The sequence below is a fragment of the Hyperolius riggenbachi genome, chromosome 6 (assembly GCF_040937935.1).
Source record: "Hyperolius riggenbachi isolate aHypRig1 chromosome 6, aHypRig1.pri, whole genome shotgun sequence".
Lineage (NCBI taxonomy): Eukaryota > Metazoa > Chordata > Amphibia > Anura > Hyperoliidae > Hyperolius > Hyperolius riggenbachi.
Genome location: NC_090651.1, coordinates 160,447,509 through 160,467,981, shown reverse-complemented (window position 1 = coordinate 160,467,981; position 20,473 = coordinate 160,447,509). Strand labels below are relative to the sequence as shown.

The window sequence follows — 20,473 nt, the reverse complement described above, 5'->3', positions numbered from 1 at the left end:
TAGGGATATCTACTCATGAATCACCTCCAGTGCCCGAATCTAACTCCACACGCTTCACCCTATGTGGCGCATCCCCGCTTGAACGGTAGGTGGAGAGACAACACCTGCCCGACTTCGGTTACACCCAGGCCTTTAGTGTGCAAAGTATTGGAGCTGAATGCAGGATGAGCAAATAAACTTCCAGGTCAAACAAGGATACAGAATAACAAAGTCCAGCAACAGTCCAGGGTCATACACGGGTAAGCAGAAATATCACAGTACCGGGGGTGCCTGGCACCTGGGTGCAAGACTTTCTCTGGCGCCTATGGGAGTGGTTAAATTAACCGCGCCCAACCACATAACCACACCCATGTCCTGCCTAATCACACGCACACCTTCCACCTCTTTACGCATGCATGTGATACCCCATTCCTACCCCTCTTCCATTGGCTTGCTCTTGGCTGGCTTTGGCTGCCTGTGAGTCTGCTAGTCTCTGGACTGACTCAGGCTGAGAGGCTCTGCGAGTGCGACGCAATCACACACTGCTTATTTAGCTCGCTGTCGTCGGCTCCTCCCCCCGCCAAGCCCAAGCATGAGGTGGGCTACCTGTATCTTTCCCGTTGCACAGCTCAGCCTGCCAGTGTTGCCAAACTTTCACGTTATTTTTTACTGACAAATACCTAAAAATTTACTGACAAAAGATTTTTACTGACAAAATTTCCCCACTAAATGCACATAAGGGACAGCGTTTCACCAGTAAATGCACGTAATAACAGACAGCTTTTCCCCAGTAAATGCACATAATGAGAGACAGCTTTTCCCCAGTAAATGCACATAATAAGCGACAGCTTTTCCCCAGTAAATGCACATAATAAGAGACAGCTTTTCCCCAGTAAATGCACATAATAAGAGACCGCTTTTCCCCAGTAAATGCACATAATAAGAGACCGCTTTTCACCAGTAAATGCACATATTAAGCGACCGCTTTTCACCAGTAAATGCACATAATAAGAAACCGCTTTTCACCAGTAAATGCACATAAGAGACAGCTTTTCACCAGCAAATGCACATAATAAGACAGCTTTTCCCCAGTAAATGCACATAATAAGAGACCGTTTTTCACCAGTAAATGCACATAATAAGAGACCGCTTTTCACCAGTAAATGCACATAATAAGAAACCGCTTTTCACCAGTAAATGCACATAAGAGACAGCTTTTCACCAGCAAATGCACATAATAAGAGACAGCTTTTCACCAGTAAATGCACATAATAAGAAACAGCTTTTCACCAGTCAGGGCTGGTGCACACCGAGCAGGTTTTTCAGCGTTTTTGCAGCCGCTTGCGGCTGAGGATACGCTTGGTTAATGTATCTCAATGGGGTGGTTCACACCAGAGCGGGAGGCATTTGCTGAAACGCATACTCCCGGGGTGAGGCATTTTTTGGATTGCGGTGGCGTTTCTGCCTCCAATGTAAAGTATAGGAAAACCGCAAACTGCTCTGAAAAATGGCAGTTCAGAGTGGTTTTGCAGGCGTTCAGTAACAGCTTTACTGTAACAATATCTGAAATCTACTACACCAAAAATGCTTCACAAAACCGCAAAATGCTAGGTGAAACGCTACAGAAAAATAAGAAAAAGCGTTTCAAAATCTGCTAGCATTTTGCGGATCTGCTAGCGGTTTTGGTGTGCACCAGGCCTAAATGCACATAACAAGAAACTGCTTTTCACCAGTAAATGCACATAATAAGAAACCGCTTTTCACCAGTAAATGCACATAATAAGAGACAGCATTTCACCAGCAAATGCACATAATAAGAGACAGCTTTTCACCAGTAAATGCACATAATAAGAGACAGCTTTTCACCAGTAAATGCACATAATGACAAACAGCCAGTGTCCCCAGTATATGTAGCCAGCCTGGACCCCCTTTAGGTAGTGAGCGACAGAGAGCCCTTTAGGCAGTGAATGAATGACAGGGAGCCCTTTAGGCAGTGAGTGACAGGGAGCCCTTTAGGCAGTGAGTGACAGGGAGCCCTTTAGACAGTGAGTGACAGGGAGCCCTTTAGGCAGTGAGTGACAGGGAGCCCTTTAGGCAGTGAGTGACATGGAGCCCTTTAGGCAGTGAGTGACAGGGAGCCCTTTAGGCAGTGAGTGACAGGGACCCCGTATAGCTAGTGAGTGACAGGGACCCCCGTTTAGGCAGTTAGTGACAGGGAGCCCTTTAGGCAGTAATTGACAGAGACCCCCGTATAGCTAGTGAGTGACAGGGACCCCCGTTTAGGCAGTGAGTGACAGGGAGCCCTTTAGGCAGTGAGTGACAGGAACCCCCTGTATAGCTAGTGAGTGACAGGGACCCCCGTATAGCTAGTGAGTGACAGGGACCCCCGGATAGCTAGTGAGTGACAGGGACCCCCGTTTAGGCAGTGAATATCAGGGACCCCTGTATAGCTAGTGAGTGACAGGGACACCTGGATAGCTAGTGAGTGACAGGGACCCCCGTTTAGGCAGTGAATGACAGGGACCCCCGTATAGCTAGTGAGTGACAGGAACCCCTGTATAGCTAGTGAGTGACAGGGACCCCCGTATAGCTAGTGAGTGACAGGGACCCCCGTTTAGGCAGTGAGTGACAGGAACCCCGTATAGCTAGTGAGTGACAGGGACCCCCGTTTAGGCAGTGAGTGACAGGGACCCCCGTATAGCTAGTGAGTGACAGGGAACCCCGTATAGCTACTGAGTGACATGAAACCCCGTTTAGGCAGTGAGTGACAGGGAGCCCTTGAGGCAGTGAGTGGCAGGGACCCCCATATAGCTAGTGAGTGACAGGGACCCCCGTATAGCTAGTGAGTGGCAGGGAACCCCATTTAGGCAGTGAGTGACAGGGACCCCGTCCAGCTAGTGAGTGACAGGGACCCCCGTATAGCTAGTGAGTGACAGGGACCCCCGTATAACTAGTTTCACCAGTAAATGCACATAATAAAAGACAGCTTTTCACCAGTAAATGCACATAATGACAAACAGCCAGTGTCCCCAGTATGTGTAGCCAGCCTGGACCCCCTTTAGGTAGTGAGCGACAGGGAGCCCTTTAGGCAGTGAGTAACAGCGAGCCCTTTAGGCAGTGAGTGACAGGGAGCCCTTTAGGCAGTGAGTGACAGGGAGCCCTTTAGGCAATGAGTGACAGGGACCCCTTTAGGCAGTGAGTGACAGGGAGTCCCTTAGGCAGTGAGTGACAGGGAGCCCTTTAGGCAGTGAGTGACAAGGACCCCCGTATAGCTAGTGAGTGACAGGGACCCCTGTTTAGGCAGTGAGTGACAGGGAGCCCTTTAGGCAGTGAGTGACAGAGACCCCCGTATAGCTAGTGAGTGACAGGGACCCCCGTTTAGGCAGTGAGTGACGGGGAGCCCTTTAGGCAGTGAGTGACAGGGACCCCCGTATAGCTAGTGAGTGACAGGGACCCCCGTATAGCTAGTGAGTGAAAGGGACCCCCGTATAGCTAGTGAGTGACAGGGACCCCGTATAGCTAGTGAGTGACAGGGACCCCCCCTATAGCTAGTGAGTGACAGGGACCCCCGTTTAGGCAGTAAGTGACAGGGACCCCCATATAGCTAGTGAGTGACAGGGACCCCCGTATAGCTAGTGAGTGACAGGGACACCCGTTTAGGCAGTGAGTGACAGGGACCCCCGTATAGCTAGTGAGTGAAAGGGAACCCCATTTAGGCAGTGAGTGACAGGGAGCCCTTCATGTAGTGAGTGACAGGGACCCCCGTATAGCTAGTGAGTGACAAGGACCCCTGTATAGCTAGTGAGTGACAGGGACCCCTGTTTAGGCAGTGAATGACAGGGACTCCCGTATAGCTAGTGAGTGACAGGGACCCCCGTATAGCTAGTGAGTGACAGGGACCCCCATATAGCTAGTGAGTGACAGGGACCCCCGTTTAGGCAGTAAGTGACAGGGACCCCCGTATAGCTAGTGAGTGACAGGGACCCCCGTATAGCTAGTGAGTGACAGGGACACCCGTTTAGGCAGTGAGTGACAGGGACCCCCGTATATCTAGTGAGTGAAAGGGAACCCCATTTAGGCAGTGAGCGACAGGGAGCCCTTCATGTAGTGAGTGACAGGGACCCCCGTATAGCTAGTGAGTGACAAGGACCCCTGTATAGCTAGTGAGTGACAGGGACTCCTGTTTAGGCAGTAAATGACAGGGACTCCCGTATAGCTAGTAAGTGACAGGGACCCCCGTATAGCTAGTGAGTGACAGGGACCCCCGTATAGCTAGTGAGTGACAGGGACCCCCGTATAGCTAGTGAGTGACAGGGACCCCCGTATAGCTAGTGAGTGACAGAGACTCCCGTATAGCTAGTGAGTGACAGGGAGCCCTTTAGGCATTGAGTGACAGAAACCCCTGTATAGCTAGTGAGTGACAGGGACCCCCGTTTAGGCAGTGAGTGACGGACCCCCGTATAGCTAGTGAGTGACAGGGACTCCCGTTTAGGCAGTGAGTGACAGGGAACCCTTCAGGTAGTGAGTGACAGGGACCCCCGTATAGCTAGTGAGTTACAGGGAACCCCGTATAGCTAGTGAGTGACAGGGAACCCCGTTTAGGCAGTGAGTGACAGGGACCCCCATATAGCTAGTGAGTGACAGGGAACCCCGTTTAGGCAGTGAGTGACAGGGAGCCCTTCAAGTAGTGAGTGACAGGGACTCCCCTCTAGCCACCGCTCCCCCCTCACCTTGCAGCCAGAAGCCCAGCGTCAGACCTCAGGATCAGCGGCGACCCAACCACGACCAGTAAGAGCGGGCGCCGCGCTCTATATGCGGAAGTGATGTCACTTCCGCATATCAGTGCAGTGTGCAGGTCCTAGCGCCCGCACTATTGGTCGCCATCTGATCGAGGTCTGAGGAGGCGGCGTCGGCTAGAGGGAGGGAGAGAGAGAGAGAGGGAGGGAGGGAGCGGTGGCCAGAGGGGGGGAGCGGCGGCCGGGTGGCGCCTGTCGGTGACAGGCGCCTGGGTGCAATGCACCCGCCCAGGCGCGGCCCTGCTGGAAGCTTTATTGATCTGTTGAGTTTACTCTGTTCAGGTCAGCTGTCCACAAATGATACATTTATTTTGCTGCTCTTTATTATCGTACCTTATTTACTGTTTTCTGTTTAGTTAATGCTAACCATTATATAAGTTGCAAAGGAACAAAGGTGAGCATAGAGAGATGCACTCCCTGGCCCATATGCAATTAACCTTTTCTCCTGAGTTTTCTCCTTGGTGATATGTTCACAACCAGAGTCGTATCTAGAGGGGTGCAGCTATGGCGCGTGCCATGGGTGCCATAGCACCATGGGTGCCATGCCTGCTCCTGCGCTGCTCCGCCATGCCTGCCCCTGTAGTGCGCCCAAATACCTACCCCTGTGATGTGCCACAATGCCTGCCCCGTGCTTCCCCATCACTCACATTAGATTCATTCTGTTGTCTGGGGAACATGGCTACTAAACATAAGTACGTGGGACGCACTTGGCCTTGTGTTAGAAAAGAGGACAAAAAAAAGGAATAAGAAAAGATATTTCCAAAAAAAGGAACTTCAATAATACCCTGAGCCGTAAAGCACAGGCAACCATAACACATGTATGTGAATCAGGATGCTGTTTTTAGGGGACGGGAAGGGGGGGGGGGGGGGGCAATTATAGTATTTGCCATAGGCTCAAGAAAATGCATTTTAAACCACCAGCAAGCAAGAAAATGTTGACAATTGTTTTCACCTACTTTTTGGTACTTTTCAATTGCAGAATGCTGAAAAGTTATATAAAGAGAAGAAAAAAATTGTCCACTAGGAGAAAACTTAAGAGAAAAAGTGAATTGCCCATTATGTGGAAATGAGTGTGATTTTACTTCTAAATAACCACAGTAATCAGTGGAAAACCAAATTGTGCTTTCTATACTGCACATAAATGGCAAAAAATATGATTATTGAGAATCTCCCATATACACACCCCCATAGAGTTGAGCTGAAATTTTCGTAATTTCGCATTACTAAAATTACGCATGCGAAATTTGCGATTACGATGCGAAATTACAGTAGCGTAATTGCCATTAAAATCGTAATTGAAAATACCGTAAGCGTAATTTTCAACGCGTAATTTCGCGTTTCGTTCATGCCGTAATTTCGCATTAAACGCTACCGTAATTTCGCGTTAAACCGTAACGCTCCGTATAATATAAAAAAGCTGATGACTTTAAGGGTTAATAGCAAAGCCCCCTTAAATGCTAAGAGCCTCAAATTTGGAGAATATATTAAGGAGATCAGGAGGAATAAGAGGAAAAATTTTTTTTTCAAAAAGACCTTATAGTTTTTGAGAAAATCGATGTTAAAGTTTCAAAGGAAAAATGTAAACATTTAAAAACCCGCCGACTTTAACGGTTAATAGCAAAGCCTGCTTAAAGTTTAGAAACACCAAATTCCCAGGGTATATTAAGGGGAACAGTGGGAATAAGAGGAAAAAATTTTTTTTCAAAAAGACCTTATAGTTTTTGAGAAAATCGATTTTTAAGTTTCAAGGGCGAAAATGTCTTTTAAATGCAGAAAATGTCAGGTTTTTTTGCACAGGTAACAATAGTGTATTATTTTCATAGATTCCCCCAAGTGGGAAGAGTTTTACTTACTTCGTTCTGAGTGTGGGAAATATAAAAAAAAAACGACGTGGGGTCCCCCCTCACAGACCTCTTTAACCCCTTGTCCCCCATGCAGGCTGGGATAGCCAGAATGCGGAGCACCGGCCGCGTGGGGCTCCGCACCCTGACTATACCAGCCCGCATGGTCCATGGATTGGGGGGTCTCGGAAGGGGAGGGGCAGCCAAGCTTTCCCCTCCCCCTCCGAGCCCTTGTCCAATCCAAGGACAAGGGGCTCTTCTCCACCTCCGATGGGCGGTGGAGGTGGAGGCCGCGATTTCCTGGGGGGGAGGTTCATGGTGGAATCTGGGAGTCCCCTTTAAAAAGGGGTCCCCCAGATGCCCACCCCCCCCCCTCCCAGGAGAAATGAGTATAGAGGTACTTGTACCCCTTACCCATTTCCTTTAAGAGTTAAAAGTAAATAAACACATAAACACTTAGAAAAACTATTTTAACTGAACAAAAAACATAACCACGAAAAAAGTCCTTTAATATTCTTAATTAACCATTAATACTTACCTGTCCCTTTAAATAAATGATCCCTCGAAATAGCCTCGGAAATGTTCTATCAGTTACAATGTAACAAAGTTATTACAATGTAACAACTTTGTTACATTGTAACTACGCCGCACCCGACGTCACTCGCCGCCGCCGCATACGCGTCTGCGCTGCACACATTCCCGACAGAGCTCTGAGCTATATAGCTCAGAGCTCTGAGAAGCATCTTTGTATTTTGGCTCCAAGGAGCCCCATTGGTCCTTAGCAGACCAATGGGGTTCCTTCAAATCAAAAGGAACCCCATTGGTCTGCTGAGGACCAATGGGGCTCCTTGGAGCCCAAATACAAAGATGCTTCTCAGAGCTCTGAGCTATATAGCTCAGAGCTCTGTCGGGTCCGTGCAGGACGCTAAGTCCCCGCAGCTCCCGCTGTCCACCCCGCCCACATCTGTCACCCACATGTCACCCACATGTGAGTGACATGTGGGTGACGTGGGAGAGGCGGGGAGGGCAGCGGGAGCTGCGGGGACAGCTGTAGCCGGCGTACGTGCGTGACAGGCGTTCCTCCGACATTTAAACAGCGGTCTTCGCTGTTACAAGCCAGAGATCCCCTCGTACTTCTTGAAGAAGCGGCGTGACGGCCGCGGAACCGGTGGAAGTGTCCACCGAGGGTCTCCTTTGCCACCACCATCCACCCTTGGATCTGCGGCACCCGGCTAAGTATTCCTCCTCCTTGTCCACAACACATGCTTGCCTTTATGGACTGTCTCTCTCAAACACTCCTATCCCTCACTTTGTTAGTCTATCCTTGACACTTCTCATACAGGTGTCCTTATTATTAATATCACTGTGTCATGTTAATATGTATAATGTTTAGATTGTCAGCACTTTGCACTTTGTTATTTGTATAGGAGGTACTGAACCCGGGTTCTTATAGATGTTGGGGTGCTTTGTATTGAGCACCCACATCTGAATTTAGATTATTTAATTGCTCATGATTATGCAACTATTATGATAATTGATTTCTTTCATAGATGGATTGTTTGGTGGTGTGCGCCTTTTTTTAATGTTTTTATGATGAAGTTGGAAGAAATATATTCTATTAAAGTGTGATTTATACATTTTTCATCAATCATGTGTGGTGCCTTGTTTATGAGCTGAATTCATCCCCTTTTTGTTTTGTATCTACTTGCTCTGGCACACACAGGGGGCATGAGTGCAATGTTTCTGTGTACATTTAAGGGGGCTTTGCTATTAACCCTTAAAGTCGGCGGCTACCTAACATTGATACATGCGTCAACTTTTCCGCTTCGGGAGCATGACCATACGCATTAATTTCGTAATAGCCGTTGCAATGCGAAAATTACGCTTACGCGAAATTTCGCGAAATCCTTCTTCATTACGATTATGTACTTACGGCCATAAACGTAATTACACTAATTACGCAAAATTTCGCGAAATCGTAATTACTCCATTACGCTCATCTCTACACCCCCAGAGTAAAGTCAGCAAGTTTAATGAAACAGTAATGGCTAAGCATAAATACCACATAAAAGGAAATGGTCACAATTAAACAGCATTCAAAAAGCTTTTCCAAAATAAAAACAGTGTGGAGGATTTGAAGCTCAACAAATTTAATTGCTGTCTGCGTCTCCATTAAACATATCCCTTACTTTCTGTGGAGTTGCCAGAGATAGGAAATAAGGGGATTCCTCCTAATGGCGAAATAGGCAACACAGTCGGAGCGATTTCATCCATGCAACCACTTTGCACTTTATGTAAAAATTGGTTAAACTTTTAGTGCAAAATCCGTTCTGATTGGTCCTGTTTTACGGTAAGCTTGTTCACCACAGCCTGGTTTGTGTGCAAGAGTTCAGAATTTGCCAGTACGTTTTTTTCAGTTTGTACAATGCGCCATATCAATTATATTGTCTGTTGATTTTTAAACATCATAAATAAATAAATTACATTTTTGGACAAATTGAATTGTATATATTCTAGTTAAGAGTCAATGAATAGGTAATTATTGTAGGTATCTTCTGTTTTGTGCTGTGTACAGGGAAAGGAGAACATTCTAATCTGCTTACCAGTTTCTTCTTCTGGAAAATAAACAAAAGCGCAGGAGAAGAACATAATGGTAAGACAATTTAGAATTTTCTCTTTTTTTGAAAACAAAGTAGTCATTTAAAATGTAATCTTCATTGATTTAAAGACTTGTCTGGGCACTTATCATTCATGTAAGGATACAGACCAACACTGATATGTTAACAAGCAATTCGACCATTATGTAACAATTGAACACATTGCTTCTTTATAATTGCATTGCAAAAGGAAATTGTGTCAGTCTTTCAGAAGTGTGACATGATTTAATAGTTGTAGTACAGACATCTACAGGTGCCTGCATATGTTTCACTTTATTCCAGGGTGACCCAAGAGGCTCAGACCTCTAGGCATAGGCAGTACAGACCATTGCCTGGAGTGCCATTGGGCCTGAGGACGCCATGTTGCAGGATTAAGCCACCCCCCCCCCGACAGAAGCCCCGCCCCAACTAAGCCCCACCCCATGGGTGTTCTGCTTAGCGCATGTTGCAGGCAGCTGCCACTGTCCTTCTGTGCCTTGTACATCCTCCCCCCTCCCACTTTGTGCCCCCCCCCTTTGTGCCTCCTTCTGTCCTTTGTGTCTCCTTCTTCTGTCTCCTTGTGCCTCCTTCAGTCCCTTGTGCCATGCCTGACCCCCTGTTTGTCCTTCTGTCTCCTTTTATGCCTCCTGTCTCCCTTTGTTCCTCCTTCTGTCTTTATGTGCCTCATTCAGTCCCCCTGTGCCACCTCTGCCTTTTTCTGTCCCCCTGTGCCTCTTTATGTCCCCTTGTGCCTTTTTTTGTCCCCCTGTGCTACCTCTGCCCCCCTGTTCCTCCTTCAGTCCCACTCTGCCTCCTTCTGTCCTCATGTGCCTCCTCCTGTCTCCCTTTGTGCCTAATTCTGTCTCCATGTGCCTCTTCAGTCCCCATGTGCTACCTCTGCCCCCTGCGCCTTCCTCTGTCCTTCTGTGCCCCTGTGTGCCTTCTTCTGTCTCCCTGTGGCTTTGTCTGTCCCCCTCTGCCTTCTTTTGCCTCCCTGTGCCCCCATACACCCCCCTCTGCCTTTTTCTGTCACCCTTTTGTGCCTCCTTCTGTCCCCCTTTGTGCCTCCTTCTGTTCCCCTTTGTGCTTCCTTCTGTTCCCCTTTGTGCCTCCTACTGTCTCCCTGTGCCTCCCTTTGCCCCCTTTGTGTTTTTTTTCTGTCCCTCACCATGCCTCATTCTGCTGCTTTTTGTGCCTCCTTATTTCCTCCTGTGCCTCCTTTTTTCTCCCTTTGTGCCTTAATCTGTCCCCCTTTGTGCCTCCTTCTGTCCCCGTGTGCCTCCTTCACTCCCCCTGTGCCTCCTTCTGGCCCTCATACCTTCTTCTGTCCCCCTGTGTACCTCTTTCTGTCCTCCTGTGCCTCCTCCTGTCCTCCTTTGTGTCTCATTCTGTCCTCCTTTGTGCCTCCTTTTGTTGCCCATGTGCCTCCTTATGTCCTCCTTTGTGACTTCTTCTGACCCTCATATCTCCTCCTTCTCCCCTGTGCCTCCCTATGTCGCCCTGTGTGCCATATTCAGTCCCCCTGTGCCTCTTTCTGTCCCCCTTTGTGCCTCATGAAAGTGGAGCCCTGCCTATGTGTATTTTCTGGTGAAACACTGCCCGCATTGTATAATTTCTGGTGAAACACTGCCGCATTATGATTATTTTCTGGTGAAACATTGCCGCATTATGATTATTTTCGGGTGAACCGCTGCTGCAATATGATTATTTTTGGGTGAAACGCTGCTGCAATACGATTATTTTCTAGTGAAACGCTTCCGCAATACGTGTATTTTCTGGTGACTCTGCCGCATTACGATTCTTTTTTTTGGGGGGGGGGGCGCCACAGGTTTTCTTGCCTGGAGTGACAAAATGGCTAGAAGCACCCCTGGGCTCAGATCTGTTATATATGTTACGGCCAGAACCCGAAGTGTGGCCACTTCGCGTTCTGGACGGTCACTTCGGGTTCTGGCCGGTCAATGTGCAAAGTGGCCGCTGCGCTGCGGCCAATGTTAGAAATGGAATGGTTCCTGTTAAGATTAATGTATTTTCTGGTCGTCTCTGGCCAAATGTAGCAAATGTTAATTTAATGAAATGAAGCCGGCAGCAATGTAACAGATGAAGCCGCCGGCTTCCGTTCTCTCTCCTCCCCCTGCCTCTTCTCGTCCCCAATTCTGGCAGCCGGGGGGGGGGACATGCGTGTCCCCCCAGAGTCGTTCATCGAGGAAGGCAATCATGCTGTTCGTTCCTGCAGAGCGGGTGCTGGCAGAAGCAATGTCTGCAGCCTCCCCGCTCTGCTTTCCTGCAGCCACGAACGACTCTCAGGGACACGCGTGTCCCCCGGCTGCCCATAGGAGAGAGAGAGAGAGAGGCAGGGGGAGGAGAGAGAGAGCTGAAGCCGGCGGCTTCATCCGTTATATTGCCGCCGGCTTCATTTCATTACATTAACTAACATTTGCTACATTTGGCCAGAGATGGCCAGAAAATACATTAATCTTAACATTAAACATTCCATTCTAACATTGGCCGCAGCGCAGCGGCCACTTCGCACATTGACCGGCCAGAACGCGAAGTGGCCACACTTCGGGTTCTGGCCGTAACATATACAAATACCAGCATTTCTCAGAAAAACTTGCTATTTCCCATACGTGAAGGCACACTGTTGGTCCGGGAGGATCCTCAGCACAGAGAGGAGGTCAGGATTTGTGTATGAGAGTTTCTGGTCTGCAGGGTACTCCTAAAAAAAAAACATAACAAAAAAAAAAATATTCAGGTATAAGACATCACTTTATATTGCTAAATATTTAGTTTTTTTAAGTTCAGTAATTGTTCAGATAGTCCTATACGCAATGTTAACAGTCAGTTATTCTGTTTGCCTTAATTAGACCACAGTAAATAAAGTTCCAATATGTAGAGCGAGAAAGTGGGCACACTTACACAGAGTAAAGAGACCAGTGGATCATACCACCTGCACAAACTGGGTCCTTCAACTCTGTGTCCTGCCGACAGCTATGTGAAGACAAATGGAGGAAAAGAAACAGGCTGCACTGCATATTGGGTCTAGCGTGCTTTGAATCCAGAAAGGGTGGCGTGATGTTCAAGTCAATTGCCCTGGAGACAAACCAGGTACAGCTGGTTGGTGTGGTTGTGCTCAAGCATCCTGCTGACGTAAAATAGCTGTTAGCTGCTCCGTTTTTCACTGGGCATCCACCTGACCACGTCTCACGGTATGTCTCCAGTACGACTGGCTTGGACATCGTGCCAGACTTTCTGGATTGAAAGCACATTGGAACTAATACACTGCAGTGCCATCTATTTAAGCTCTATTGACTTTTGTCACAGTTTGGTCATATGACCAGCACTTTGGCACTTTGAGATTTTTTTACATCTAATAAAGTAAAATATCTCCACTGTGGAAGCAGAATGCAAACAGCTTTTAGCAGTATAGATAAGTTGTTGATATTTCACATATTATCCCTGTCGAAGGGTCACCAAGGACAGGAAATGAGGCGAAATCTCTCCAATGGAGGCACAGACAGCAATAAAACATAATGGAGGCTCCAACCCTTCTTCACTCTATTCCGTAGGAAGCTGAACGTACACTTTAAGCAGAAACCATATGATGTTACCTCAGTACTGATCACATGATCAACCACTTCAGTTTTCTGCTAGAAAGGTAGCAATTTGACTATTTGTCTGATTTAGCAAGGTTGCTGGATAACTGAAGTTCTGTATCAGTAAGAGTATAGGTCTGAGGATGGCTGAGATTAGCAGCATTAGTTTAAGCAGGAACTAAATAGTAGTATGGATCTGAGTATGAGTAATTGTATAGGTCTGAATATGAGAATGAGTAGGAGCATGAGATTTGAAAATAGATATGCCTTAACAATTAATTTAAGGGTTTGATTTTTAAATTCAAGGTTGTCTAAACAAATTGTCAGGATCAGGGAAAATTTAACCTTTTCCTTTCGCTTTTAATGTAAACATAACAGAAAAGATATATATATATATATATATATATATATATATATATATATATATATATATATATATAATATATATTTGTGAATTTGTGAATAGAAAAAAAAATGTCTGATGATGACAGGTCATCTCCATCACTGCTATTGACATGCAAACTGCCTTTAGCGTTGTACTTTATTTGTTGCACACTGATGAATGACCGAGCTCATCATATTTGTAACAGTGTGAATATTGTTTTGCAGGTTACAAAGAGGGAAGAAGCAGCAAGTGGAAAATGGGAGTGGAGCTGAAGATAACGCGGACAGTTCCCACTGCAGTAATGCTTCTGTACACAGCAACCAAGAAGCTGGGCCCAGCAACAAGAGGACTAAAACGTCTGATGACTCTGGTTTGGAGCTGGACACAAACAATGAGACTGTAACAATGGACCATGTGCTGGATGGATCCAGTGAGATAGAGTTGGTCTTTAGGCCCCACCCAACGCTAATGGAGAAGGATGACAATGCACAAACACGGTAAAATGAGATTACCTCTATGTGACACTAATAATAGCAGTTTATTTTTATTACCACTACAAGCATATCAATCATGTCAACTAAATTGTGCGAAAGAGCTGGTCTACCATAACCTAGGGTCACAATTACAGAAAGAATATTTACAGCAGCATGGATTATTATTGCACTAATGCCTACTGTTTAATTACTTAGGTACAAATATCTCACATACATGGCAGAAAAAATGGTCATGTGAGTAGTGCCAGAATATTCATATACTGTGTTCACAGAACTGATCAGATCTCTAATCATGTTGAACATCAAATCTGCTCTTTGTTATTTTTAGTAACAAGCTCTAAGCGTCTTTTGGGTGATCCCCATTCAATCGAGATCGCCCCTTTCTCTCCCTCGGTGATCACATGTGATGACACAGCACTACTGCCCACAGTAGCAAACATTAAAGTACTATATATATATATATATATATATATATACATATATATATATATATATATATATATATATACTGTATACACTTATTTTTTGGTATTATATGCATTCTTGCAGACAGCTAGGCAAGATCGCAACTTGCATGTGGTGTGCAAAAATGCTTACAGTATAAAGGAATCCTTACAAAATTGTACCACTCTTGGTACAAAAATGTAGCCAAAATTTGAACGCCTGGGGCGTAAAATCATTGTTATATTCTCTACAGAAATATCTTATAAAGTGACATGTAGCTTGATCAGATAAACAAAAGAGAGAGTAAGTGTGTGTTATGTGTGTGTTATCTATTCTTATGACTAGTCCTATTTAGAACTTTCCTGGGTACCCTTTTTCCAATAGAAGGATTCATAGTCCATGGTTATAAATCACAGTCTCTCTGGATTCAATTGAAGTCAGATGGTTGGCACTTTTCAATTAACTAAGATTAAAAAAAGCCATCAGATTATAGAATAATAGAATAGACTATAATAATTTCCAAGAAATAAGTAAAACTCCCACAGTTGTGCTCATACATTTACATATGTTAGCATAATTTGTGAAATATTGGCCTTTTTTTTTTTAAAGAAAATATGATTAACTGTACCCAAAATGTTCTCTTTCATTCATAGATTTTTTTTTTTTCTTAATCTCATGACATGTGGAAGTACCCAAATGGCCTTGATGAAATATTTACATATCATTGAAATTGACACTCACAGGTTAATCAGATATTAAGGCTCCACACCTATTACTTGTTTTCTTTATAGTTACAGTAGAATGTATACAAACAGTCAGGAAGATGATGGACTATTGACAGTTACCTGCACATTTCAGCCATGGGAAATGCAAAAGAGCTGTTCAAGGACATAAGAAAGAAGGTTGTTCAACTATATGAAACAGGAAAAGGATATAGAAATATATCCACATATTTGAGAATACCAGCAGTGTTCAAATTTTCATAAAGAGATGGAAACTAAGCTAAGTGGTTCTGTTGACACTAAGCCATGGTTAGGTAGGCCAACAAAAATTTCAACCAGAACTGACAGGAAAATTGTTTAGGATGCAGAGAAAAATCCACAAATAATTTTAGCTGACATTCAGGCTTCTCTATAGAAAAGTGGTATGGATCTTTGAAGATGCACATTAAGTAGACACTTGAAGAGAAATGGGCAGTATGGTCAAGTTGCCACAAGAAAGGCATTACTGTGCCAATGTCACAAAAATGTCCACTTGAAATATGCAAAACAGCGTCTAGACAAACATCAACACTTCTGGGAGAAAAAAATAATGTGGAGTGATGAGACTAAATCCGAACTTCTTAGCCGCAACCATAGATGTTATGTTTGGATAGGAGCCAATAAAGCCTGTGATGAAAAGTACACCATCTCTACTGTAAAACATAGAGATTAATCTCTATTGATGGTGAGATGAAAGCAACATTTTATCAAGAGAATCTTGGAATTTGCACTCATAAGCCTGGAAGCTGTGCATGGGACGCACTTGGGCTTTCATGACAATGATCCCAAATACAAAGCCAAATAGACCCATCATTGGTCACAGCAGAAAAAAAAAGTAAAGGTTCTAGAATGGCCCAGCAGATCCACCACCTTATATAAGTGCCTATGTCTCAATCAACCTCCACAATCTTCACCTTGTGTGGTGCATCTCCACTTGAACAGGAGACAAGTAGTATCAGCCTGACTTCGGTTACACCCAGGCCTTAATGAGCAAGGTATAGAGACTGAAGGCTGTAAGGCAATAGTACCACCAGAACCACACTAGACAGATACGGGCAGGAATATCAAACAGTCCAGGTCAGCAAGGTGATCCAAATCGCACAGTACAAAATCATAAATCGTTAGCAAATCCAGTAACAATCTAGGGGTCATACATAATAGATCAGAATCGTACAGCACCAAGGATGAGGCAATATCAGATCAAGTTCAGTTCTAATACCTCAGTCCAGGAGCCATATGCTATTCACTTTTGCTCCTGAGTTTTCTCCTAGGAGATAATTTTTCATCTTCAATTTAAAATAACTTTTTAGCACTTTGCAAATGAAAAAGTATCAAAAAGTAGGTACCACGATGGTCGGAGCCATGCTTATGCGCTTTGAGTCCCATGGGAGAAAAGCGCTTTACAAATGTTATTTGTTGTTGTTGAAACAATACTGTAAAAATTATTTTTAGTATTTGCTTGCTTGCTGGCAGTTTAAAAAGCATTTTATTTACAAATTGTGAAAATACAGTGGCTTGCAAAAGTATTCGGCCCCCTTGAAGTTTTTCACATTTTGTCACATTACTGCCACAAACATGAATCAATTTTATTGGAATTTCACATGAAAGACCAATACAAAGTGGTGTACATGTGAGAACTGGAACGAAAATCATACATGATTCCAAACATTTTTTACAAATAAATAACTGCAAAGTGGGGTGTGCATAATTATTCAGCCTCCTTTGGTCTGAGTGCATTCAGTTGCCCATAGACATTGCCTGATGAGTGCTAATGACTAAATAGAGTGCACCTGTGTGTAATCTAATGTCAGTACAAATACTGTGAGGGCCTCAGAGGTTGTCTAAGAGAATATTGGGAGCTACAACACCATGAAGTCCAAAGAAGACACCAGACAAGTCAGGGATAAAGTTATTGAGAAATTTAAAGCGGACTTAAGCTACAAAACGATTTCCAAAGCCTTGAACATCCCACGGAGCACTGTTAAATCGATCATTCAGAAATGGAAGGAGTATGGCACTGTAAACCTACCAAGACAAGGCCGTCCACCTAAACTCACAAGCCGAACAAGAAGAGCGCTGATCATAAATGCAGTTAAGAGGCCCATGGTGACTCTGGACGAACTGCAGAGATCTAAAGCTCTGGTGGGGGAATCTGTCCATAGGACAACTATTAGTCGTGCACTGAACAAAGTTGGCCTTTATGGAAGAGTGACAAGAAGAAAGCCATTGTTAACAGAAAAGCATAAGAAGTCCCGTTTGCAGTTTGCCACAAGCCATGTGGGGGACACAGCAAACATGTGGAAGAAGGCTCTCTGGTCAGATGAGACCAAAATGGAACTTTTTGGCCAAAATGCAAATCGCTATGTGTGGCGGAAAACTAACACTGCACATCACACTGAACACACCATCCCCACTGTCAAATATGGTGGTGGCAGCATCATGCTCTGGGGGTGCTTCACTTCAGCAGGGACAAGGAAGCTGGTCAGAGTTGATGGGAAGATGGATGGAGCCAAATACAGGGCAATCTTGGAAGAAAACCTCTTGGAGTCTGCAAAAGACTTGAGACTGGTGCAGAGGTTCACCTTCCAGCAGGACAACAACCCTAAACATAAAGCCAGGGCAACAATGGAATGGTTTAAAACAAAACATATTCATGTGTTAGAATGGCCCAGCCAAAGTCCAGATCTAAATCCAATCGAGAATCTGTGGCAAGATCTGAAAACTGCTGTTCACAAATGCTGTCCATCTAATCTGACTGAGCTGGAGCTGTTTTGCAAAGGAGAATGGGCAAGGATTTCAGTCTCTAGATGTGCAAAGCTGGTAGAGACATACCCTAAAAGATGAATAATTACGCACACCCCACTTTGCAGTTTATTGTTTATAAAAAATGTTTGGAATCATGTATGATTTTCGTTCCACTTCTCACGTGTACACCACTTTGTATTGGAATTCCAATAAAATTGATTCATGTTTGTGGCAGTAATGTGACAAAATGTGGAAAACTTCAAGGGAGCCAAATACTTTTGCAAGCCACTGTATCTCCTAGGAGAAAACTCAGGTGAAAAAGTGAATTGCATATGACCTAAGGCAGCAATCCAAATAACAGGATCAAGAGGCAAAATAAGGTTGTACATTAATAATTCACAAATATCGCTCCCAGCAGAGTAGCACAAGATAGCTATCACTAACATGGGCAATCACTCAATGAACATAGCAGGCTTAAATAGGCAGAGAGCATCATGGAACCACAACTCCACGCATGTAATTAGCTGCTGAATGCTATTGCATTCAATATGCCTGCAATGCCCATTTTTAGCTACTAATAGTGCTGTCTGAGATAAAAAGAAGAGAGAAGAGAAGCATGCCATCGTCTATAGCCAGTTTGAGCCTTGCACACAGACATAGATGCACGGCTCCTGGGAACGTTGTGCTGGCCTGACCCAGAAGCTGGCTGCTCAGGCCAGCTCCAGGAGGACACAGACTTGCCACAGGATTAAACAGCAGGTAAGTTCCTTACAGGTCGTCACAGTTTCCTGACTTCAATATCACTAAACCCCATTTTGGGGAGATCTCAAACATGCAGTTCATGCAAGACATCCCAAAAATTTACAGAAACTGGAGGCTTTTTGCCAAGAAGACTGAGCAGCTTTGTTATCTGAGAAAATTAAGTCCCTCATCCACAACTGTCACAAAAGACTACAAAGCAATCATTTATACTAAAGGAGGAAATACGCAGTATTAAGAACTAAGGGTATATGAACTTTTGAACAGGGACCATGTCAATGTTTTCTTAAAGGGACTCCGAGCAGTGCAGAACCTATGTAAAGATGCATACCATTTTGAAGCTCTCTTTCTCCTCTTTCCAACAATATATAAACCGCCGCCCTATGCCTTTTAGTTTACGCTATTTTCGTGATCAGAATCGCGACCACTGCGATTTTGATCTCAAAAATATAGAAAACTAAAAGGCGTAGGGCGGCAGTTTATGTGTCGTTAGAAAGAGGAGAAAGAGAGCTTCAAAATGGTATGCATCTTTCCATAGCAAGATTTCCATTCAGCTGCCGACTTTGGGGAAAAGTCGTCCTGTGTAATACAAGCAACTATGGAAAGATGAATACCATTTTGAAGCTCTTTTTCTCCTCTTTCCAACGACACATAAACTGCCGCCCTACGCCTTTTAGTTTTAGCGGTGGTCACGATTTCGATCGCGAAAATAGCGCAAACTAAAAGGCATAGGGCAGCGGTTTATATATCGTTGGAAAGAGGAGAAAAAGAGCTTCAAAATGGTATGCATCTTTCCATAGTTTCTGCACTGCTCGGAGTCCCTTTAATCGTAATATTTTCTTTAATTACTGTGTTATTTTGAGATGTTTCACAGTTTAAATTGAATCCAATTAAAGATACATGAGATGTGTTTTGCCTCATTACATATGTTTTCCTTGAAGAATGGAACACATTTTACAAAATCTGCCAGGGTACTATGAACATAATTTTACATACTTAGGCTTAAAATCCATTGAAAATATCTTTAACCACTTACCAGCTGAGCTGCAGTATACATATGCTCCCTGAATCTTCATCTAAAGTCCTGGGGCATAGATATTCGTCTTCTGCTTCCTACACACACCCCTGTCCACGGCAGTTAGAGCACTGTTTGGTGAATGGAAATGTGTTCCCAAAGCCAATCAAAGTGCCTGATTCATAAATTATACAGTAACTGCTGTAACCAACAGCAGTGGCCATTGAAAGTCTGTAAAAACATACAAACGTTCACTTTACTTTTAGCTTAGGTAGGAGACATTTACAGGATAAATTTATAGTGCATAACAAAAAAAATACTATACCTATAAAGAAAAAGCCCATTAATCCCTTCTGTGTCTTCCCCGCCCCCTTAATTACTCTAATAAAAAAAAGAGCCAACGTGACGAAATATAAAAGGCAAAACATAAATTATTACATTAGGGACTTAGCTTATGAGAGTATATTATTGTTATTTTAGCAAATTATGGATTGTAGTTATTTATAGAATACAATAAGAGAACCAAAAAAATATCATAAATTGTGCTACCGTCTTTCCCCGAAAATAAGATAGTGTCTTATATTAATTTTTGCTCTAAAAGATGTGCTAGGGCTTATTTTCAGGGGATGTCTTATACTGTATTTCTATCAGGAAGTGTCTCTCAGCAGAACATTTCCTGTTCCTTTGTACTGTGATGTTCATGGATTTGAAAGTATGCTACTGTACTGATCAGGCACCTGCCCTGTTTTCCCTGCACACAGCTGATAACCTTGCTGTGTGCTGGGATGACAGGATCAGTGCCTCGAATGGCACTGCACCACTGTGTCCCCACTTACCGGTTGCCTCTTCCTCCTCTAACTTCCACTAGGGCTTATTTTCAGGGTAGGGCTTATATTTCAAGCATGCTCAAAATTCCAACTAGGGCTTATTTTCAGGGTAGGTCTTATTTTCAGGGAAAGAGGGTAGGAACATAATTTCAATGTTGTGATAACCAGGACAAATAGGCAAATAAAATGTGTGGGTTT

The 20,473-nt window shown here is 44.3% G+C and overlaps 1 protein-coding gene across 2 annotated transcripts in view; it reads left to right on the top strand.

Annotated features, from left to right (window-relative positions):
* Positions 1-20,473, top strand: part of RNF2 (ring finger protein 2) — a 76,110-nt gene that overhangs the window by 41,634 nt on the left and 14,003 nt on the right. For both annotated transcript variants that reach the window (XM_068242663.1, XM_068242662.1), the window contains one exon: positions 13,455-13,727. In XM_068242663.1, the coding sequence (XP_068098764.1) occupies positions 13,455-13,727 (273 nt within the window). The remainder of the gene's footprint in view (positions 1-13,454; positions 13,728-20,473) is intronic.